General features: G+C 53.8%; 1 protein-coding gene across 1 annotated transcript; it reads right to left on the minus strand.

The window, feature by feature from the left end:
- Positions 1-3,612: 3,612 nt before the first annotated feature.
- Positions 3,613-6,524, minus strand: PRR23E (PRR23 family member E). Its single transcript, XM_055557753.1, has 3 exons — positions 6,392-6,524; positions 5,440-5,804; positions 3,613-5,314 (listed from the first exon to the last, which is right to left on the minus strand). Exons 2-3 carry the CDS (start codon positions 5,527-5,529, stop codon positions 4,889-4,891), a joined length of 516 nt encoding a protein of 171 aa, XP_055413728.1. The 5' UTR covers positions 5,530-5,804; positions 6,392-6,524; the 3' UTR covers positions 3,613-4,888.
- Positions 6,525-7,581: the final 1,057 nt, after the last annotated feature.

Consider the following 7,581-nt stretch of genomic DNA (forward strand, 5'->3'; position numbering starts at 1 on the left):
GAAATAATTCACTACATTGTTAGGCTACAGAAGACAAAAAATGTCTACCTTAACGATTACACAAAACTGTCCTTGGCAGATACAGAGAAAGGGTTTGATAAGATTTCAGTATATTCTGAAGTGTTAGAACTCTCAGGAAAATAGAATGCCAAGGAATAACGCTGAACTTGATAAAGCCTATATACTCAATGCATGCCTCTCTAAGAAGATGAGAGCTCAGGCAAACCAAAAACTAGCCAAGGATGTGGACGTGAGCCGCACGGTCAGCAAGTGTGATCTGACGGCCACGTGAGCTCTGCTATCACCGCGAGAGAGTAAGTCCACAAACTTTACTGGGTTTACAACAACAATGACTTTTGAAGAACGGGTTTGCCGCAGGCCACATTCTCCAGCAGGGGAATCAGGCACAGTCACAACAGAGACTAACTGCAGTGAGTGTCTCAGGTGGGTGAGCACGCGCTGTGCTCTCCAAGTTGGCCAATGCGTCCAAGTCTTCCTTCTGACTTAGACTCCCACTACAAAATGAAATGAAGTGATGCTTTACTTTCTAAAGAACAAAATAACTGCCAACTTAGCAAAAAGGGTTAGCAAAATATCCCTTAAAAGTGAAGGACCAAAAAAAGACATTTTTCAGGCAAACATAAGCTGAGAGAGTAACTCACAAGAACCTGAAGCCAAAGAAACACAGAAAGAAGAGAAAAATGATTCCAGTTGCAGGTGTGGAGATTCAGGAAGGAAGGAATGCAGGAACGGGAAACAAATGGAAAAATGTAAAAATAACGATTATTTCCTACTGCTAAGTCGTTTCAGTCGTGTGCGACCCTGTGCGACCCCATAGATGGCAGCCCACCAGGCTCCCCCATCCCTGGGATTCTCCAGGCAAGAACACTGGAGTGGGTTGCCATTTCCTTCTCCAGTGCATGAAAGTGAAAAGTCAAAGTGAAGTCGCTCAGTTGTGTCCAACTCTTAGCGACCCCATGGATTGCAGCCCACCAGGCTCCTCCGTCCATGGGATTTTCCAGGCAAGCGTACTGGAGTGGGGTGCCATTGCCTTAAGACTAAGCAATTGATGCTGTCTTGTCAACTTTATAACAGAGACGCAGAGTGCAGAGTACATTACAGCAATTAGCAACAGCCCGCTAGGGAGAAGTGGGAGACTGGAGTTGAACTGCATGGTTTGGAAACTGGTACAAATACTTGTATCAAGTAGACAGTAATCAATGGAGGGTCTGTGTTTTAATCTTTAGAGTAACTGCCAAAAGAATGATAGACTGAAGTCTAATTTAAAAGTAATAAAGAGATACAGTGGAGAAATTTTTTAAACAAAAGGTGCAGGAGGAGGTATGGACCAAGAGACCACAGTGAGACGGTGGGCAAGGGCAGCCGCATCAGGGACCACACTAAACTGATATGGAGTAAACAATCCAGCTACAGGACAGGTCTCGAGCCTGGGTTTTTAAAGCTCTCTGAGGTTTTAAGAGACATTTTGAGGCCGTGAGGGTGATCTGGTTGCAGCACCTGTCACCCAGTGGTCGCAGGGTTGACTCAGCTGATGTGACTGGGTAGGTGCGTGTCCCCTGCTCCCTCACCACCCCACATGTGTCCCTCCTGCAGCTGCCGCTCGGTCAAAGGACGACCGTCCCAACAGAGGAGGACCAGTCTCCCGTCAGGGGTGTACTGTGCTCCCCTGCTAGAGCCTCCAAACAAGCTCTCAGGAAACACGTTGGAATATAACAGCACAAAGTGCAAATAAAGCAAAGACTAGATAAAAGAGCAGATAAATTCCCAGACAAAACAGACTCTAATGCGAGAAGTATTGAACAGTGTCAAGTGTGACACTCTATAAGAATAAAGGGACAAATAGTCCAGACGATAAAACAATAAAACAGATGGTCCAGACAATAAAACAATAAAACACACAATAACATATCTTTAGAAAACAAAGCAACGATGGACAGAACTAAAAGGAAAAATAGAAAAATGCAAAACCATGGATTTTAATTCTCTCAGTAAATAATAGAACAAGAAGACATGAAAAGATAGAAGATGTGAACAAAATAATTATCTAACTTGACCTAATTGACATATGTAGCATATTATACCAAACAATTGAAGAATTTAAGTACACAAAAACGTTTCCTAAAATACAGCATATGCTGTGCCCCAAACTGAGAGTTAGTATGTTCCAAAAATTAATTTGAGATGGAAACATAAAAGGTAACACAATAAAACTCCAAGAAAAAAATATGAGAATATGTTCATGACTTGGAAGTAGACAAAGAATTAAACAGGCTTAATAATTTTAAACAGACTGAAGAGCACTAATAAAAAAATATTGACAAATAAGACTTCTATACAATTTAAAACTTCTGTTCACCTACAGACGCCATTTAAAAAGCCACAAAGAGGGCTTTCCCGGTGGCTCAGTGGTAAAGAATCTGCCTGCTACTGCAGGAGACACGGGTCTGATCCCTGTTCTGGGAGGATCCCACGACAGATAAGCCCATTCACCACAACCGTTGAGCCTGTGCTCTGGAGCCCGCACACCGCAGCTGCTGAGCCCAGGAGCCGCGACGACTGAAGCCCACACACCCTAGAGCTTGCGCTCTGTAGAAGGAAAAGCCAGTGATGAGAAGCTCCTGCACCACAAGGAAAAGAAGCCCCTGCAAGCTGCAGCTGGAGGAAGCCCACACAGCAGCAAACCCAGTGCAGCCGAAGGGAAAGAAGAGCCACAACGAATATTTAATCAGCACTTGCATCTAACAAAAGACTTTTCTATGGAATATATAAAGAACGTTTTATAAACATGCACACTCAAAGAGCACAGCCCCAACCCAAGGGAAAAGTGAGGAACTCTCACCTCTCCAAATAGGATGGGCAAAGGACCATTTGATCTACCCCAATCCCTTCCCCCCAGAAAGCCAGGTATAAAATACACTGTTAGGCAAAAACAAAATTTAAAATTAAGAAAATTTAATTGAAAAAAATTAAAAAACACACACTTTTGAACACTTAAGGGAAAACCTACACTCTAGGGCCAACTGGGAGCGTGTGTACGCTCTGCAGACTACGCAGTCAGGAGTGACGACGGCACGGCCTGCAGGGCAGTGCCCTCGTTCTGCAGAGACGCACGAGCAAGGGTCAGGCATCCAGAATTTACTGTGACACCATTACCAGATTAGTGGGGAGAGGACAGACTGAGACGGGGACTGATGAGCAGACACAGGGGACATCACTTGTAAGACTATTTAGGTGACTGGAGACAGAAATTAAAGAAAAATTCACAGGAGGAACAATCCACGTAGGTGGAGGGTACATGGGCGTCCATTCTTCCTGTTACTCCTACCATTGAAATTCTCCAAACACAAACAGGAAGCAGGGGCAAGAAAACCATGGGGGTGTGGGGTGTGGAGGAGCTGTGGGTCTCTGTGGCCCGCAGCCCCCGACAAGCCACTCCACCGAGGGCCCTGGCCCAACTGGCAGGCAAGATTTGCTGTTCTCTGGGCATTGATGTACCTGGGGTGGACGGTGGTGACAACCCGGTCTGGGCTGGTCCTTGGGACACTGGGACAAGTGGCCTAGCAGCCTAGCTACCTGAGGCCACTCCCAGCCTCGGTGGCCTCCCGAGGGGCCAGTCCCCTGGGCACCTGTCACCAGAGGTCTCAGATTTGTCCAGACTTTTGCAATCAGTGCGAAGAGAGAAAGGCCCCGTCTGCATCCCGTCTAAGAGATAACTCAGCTGAGGGAGAATGAGGCACGCGCACCCTCTGCAGAAGCGCCGTCCGGAGCCCAGGGCTGGGGCACTGTGAGGCTGACCTCCACACTCGACAAGGAAACCGCTTCCAGAGCTAGGACCGAACACCATCACCTTCAGGTCCCAGGAGACATGGCTTCTTCAAGCTCAACAACCTTCTAACACAGCGATTACTCCAGATTCCAAAGCCGTATCAAGCAACGTGAGCGCTTCATTTTCACCCCCTTCAGAATGCACTTTTAATGATTTCTCTCGGAATCAGTAAAGAAAAACACTTCTGCTTCAGAGATTCACGTTGTACAAAATGCTGCTTGAAAGCGAGCTTCCATGGTAAGCGCACAAACAACAGTATATAAATACTCTGAGTAACTTCCACCAAGCTTCAAGCTGCGCCATATGAATATTGTTTTCACTTTTATTGGCACTGCATTACAACGGCTATGGAGGACAGAACGGCAACTGGAAGATTGGAGAGAGGCCTGTGAGACGCTTAGAACCGCGAAGGAGAGTCTGGTTTGTCTGCTGGCAGAAAGAAGACAAATAATATTTACTTGATTTTCCCCTTAGTAAGAATTGTTTTAAAAGATACAGAAATGAAACATCACATATTACTATGGAATACATCTCAAGTGATACATTTAAAGAAAATTTTATGGCATTAAAAATTATATGAGAAAAGAATAAAGGCTAAAAATGACTTGAGCGAGCGCCACCTACATGGTGTTAGGAAACAATCAGCCCACAGTGGACACGGGGAGCAGAGAGCGCCTTCAGGAGACACAAGAGAACTGCTGAGTGAGCAGCGGGTTCAATAAAAGCAAGAGATCTACATTAAGATTTCTTCTTTTAATATATGAAATATTAAGAAAGAAAAGTGGGATACCACAGATAATCAACAGAGTAGGAAATAATCACATGAAAAACTTTCGGTAACAAATTTGAGAATGATCGGAAGTGTACGCATGCAAATGAGGCTGGGTCTTTCTAACGAGTGAAGCATGAACCCAGCTGACAGCACAGCATGGCGTATTTGAATGTAAGACGCTCACAGTTACACGTTTTATAAGAATGGCCCGTGCTCCCCATCTGTCACAGCAGGTTTGGAAGTTATCTGGGCAGCGGGCACAGCAGGGCTCATTGGACCCCACGGCCCCTAACCACCGGAGGGCATGGTCTCCAAGCGCATATCAGAGCTAGAAGAGGCGGCGGCGGGCCCGGGAGGGTGGGCGGTGGGGGCGGGGGCCGTGGGGTTCCGGCTGAGGGTCCACACAGGGGGAAGGGGGCAGAGGGCAGAGTTCTGGGCTGCAGGGTGGTTTGGGGCCCACATGCTGACCTGGGCAGCCCTCCTGAGGGAAGGACTTCCAGTGCCATCGTCACGTGGGAAGCAGCCCTGGGCGGGCTCCCCACCGCAGTCAGGCGGGCTGAGCTGGGCGGGGGCTGCCATCCCCGCTGGGCACCGGGCTCGGGGGTGTCCCCACCTAGAGTTGGAGGGGACGAGGAGTATGGGGGTGGGGGCTCCACAGGGTAACGAAACACCCTGGGGGTCCAGGGGGCCAAGTGCTGGCTCCCCACACACCCCATCTGGGCATGGGCCCCGGGGCACCCAAAGCTGGAGCTGGAAGGACTGAGGAGAATGGGGCTGGGGGCTCCACAGAGTAAGGAAACACTCTGGAAAAACAGGGGACTGAGGGCTGGCTCCCCATGAGGGGGTCAAAGCTGCAGATGCCCCAGACCCAGATGGAAGGCCCTGAGGCAGCCGGAGGGGGGTACCCCATCCAAGGATGGCTGGCAAAGGGCACCCCGGTGGAACTGCAAGGGTCGGGGAACTCCAGCCAGGGAGCCCTCCAGTCAGGCCAGCAGGCGGGGTCAGTTACATGCTGGGCTCCCCAGAGGTAAGAGTAGCACAGGCAGGGCCCACAGCTGCCGAGGGGGCCAGGGAGCACGGCCAACGCCCCACATGGCTGGCTCCCTGCATGCACACGCGTCCATCTCGGGGGAGCTCTCCTTCCACGGGCTGACTCCTCAGGGTGCCCAGGCGGCTCCTTGGAACCTGCAGGTAAGCAGACAAGAGAGTCAGAGAGGGTTCGGGGGGCTGGAGGAAAGGTCGGGGGTGAGGTGAGGGGAGAGCTGAGCGAAAGCACAGATGACCACGAAAGGGTGATACAGGAGTGACCCTGCCCGGGGTGCCTGCGTGGCCCTTAGTTATCTGGGCATCTGGCATTCAGCCCCTCGCCCCCACCATGCAGGCCTCAGAGGACAGAGACGGGAGAACCCCAACGGCCACTGGGCTCCCTGTGGGGGGGCCTGCCGCCTTCAGGGCAGAATCCGCCAGGCAACAGCTTCCCATGGCACTCCACCCCTTCCTGGGGCCCAGACGCTGAGACCCCAGCTGGGGAGGCCAGCGCTGCAGTGGACAGTGCTCGGGGGAGCCGAGGGGCCGTGGTGGGGGGCCCTCTGCTCCCCGGGCTTGGCTCAGGGGCGGGCAGGAAGCAGAGGGCTGGCTCCAGAGTGAGGCGTGGGGGAGGAAGACCCCTGGGCTGCTCAGCGACTGATCTAGGGAGGGGCCGGGGAGGGGGCAGGCGGGAGGGGAAGCGGCAGAGTGACCGCCCGGCCGCCGTCTCAGAATCTCGTCCTCACCTGACCCTCTGGGGCTGCCTCCGTCCAGCAAGGCCCTGGAGCGCGCCCTTCACGCTTGGGCCAGAGCAGCTGGGGTGCCCGAGGCGGTTCGGGTCCAGGAAGGTCTCAGGTCCAGGGAGGTTCGGGTCTGAGAAGGTCTGACGGGGTCTCGAGTCCGAGGCGGTGCTGCAGCCCAGGCCGAGCCCCTGTGCCCACCGAGGATGCTGGTGTGCCGCACGTGGCCTCTCTTGAGCTGGACCCAGCTGTGCGGGGCTCCAGCCTCGGCCAATGGCAGCCTCCTGGTGATGCGGTCAGCGATCCCGCGGGGCCCTGATGGGATCACGGGCGCGCCTCAGTCGGGGTGTGACTAGACGGGGCGACGGCTCGTCTGCGATGGGCCGGGCATCACCAGTGTGAAGAGGCCGCCGCCTCGGGTGGAGGTCAGCGAGGAGCCCTGAGGAACCTGGCCTGTCCTGACTCTGACGGTTCAGAGGCCCAGCAGGGAGGCGGGAGGCTGGAGCCAGAAGCGGCGGCTGCCCCTCCCAGGCCCTTGTGGGGGGCCTGGAGATGCGTCTCCACCAGGGAGCTGGGACCGTCCTGAACTGCACAACCGGGACCAGACCGCATGCTCCGGAGTCCGGTTCTGCTGGGTCCAGTCGCTCGGGCCTGCGTGCAGTGGCCGCTTCCAGTCTGACGCGCAGTGCGAGCCCATCTGTGCCGGGCTGGCAGTAACTCTTTCAACCCCCACGTGGTCCTGCGAGCCCCGCAGAGCACACCAGCGGGGTCGGACAGTCCCACTGCGGAGAAAGCGGGGCTGCCCTTCTCCATACGCGAGGCCGGCAAGGAAGCCTCAGGGCGGGAAGAAGCCCCCGGGAAAGAGGCGTCAGGGGGCGGAGCGGCCGCTCCTCCAGGCGGAGGCCCGGGCGGGGCGGAGGCACTGCGCCGTCAGGAGAGGTGCCCCTCCGGCTCCGCAGTGAGGCTGCCCCAGAAGCCCGAGGGCGGCCTTCGCCCTGAGCTGCTTTGCTCCCGGGTCCGGGCCTCCCGGCCGCACCCCCGAGGCTTGTGTACCCGCAGACGCCTCCATGAAGGCAGCTCTGCGCGAGTCTTCCTCAGACTTGGCAGGATCCCGGACGAAACCCTGCCGCCCTCCTCTGGGGGCTTCCGTGGGGGCCGGGCTCCCTGCGGGCACGACGCACTGACCGGCCCTGTCC

The sequence above is a fragment of the Bubalus kerabau genome, chromosome 20, assembly GCF_029407905.1.
Source record: "Bubalus kerabau isolate K-KA32 ecotype Philippines breed swamp buffalo chromosome 20, PCC_UOA_SB_1v2, whole genome shotgun sequence".
Lineage (NCBI taxonomy): Eukaryota > Metazoa > Chordata > Mammalia > Artiodactyla > Bovidae > Bubalus > Bubalus kerabau.

Excerpts from the sequence above, each read along its gene's own strand:
- PRR23E (XM_055557753.1), bottom strand. The coding sequence starts at position 5,529 with ATGGGGTACCCCCCTCCGGCTGCCTCAGGGCCTTCCATCTGGGTCTGG. Across the intron at positions 5,315-5,439 it reads TCATGGGGAGCCAGCCCTCA|CACTTGGCCCCCTGGACCCC; the intron begins GTCCCCTGTTTT and ends GTGGGGAGCCAG.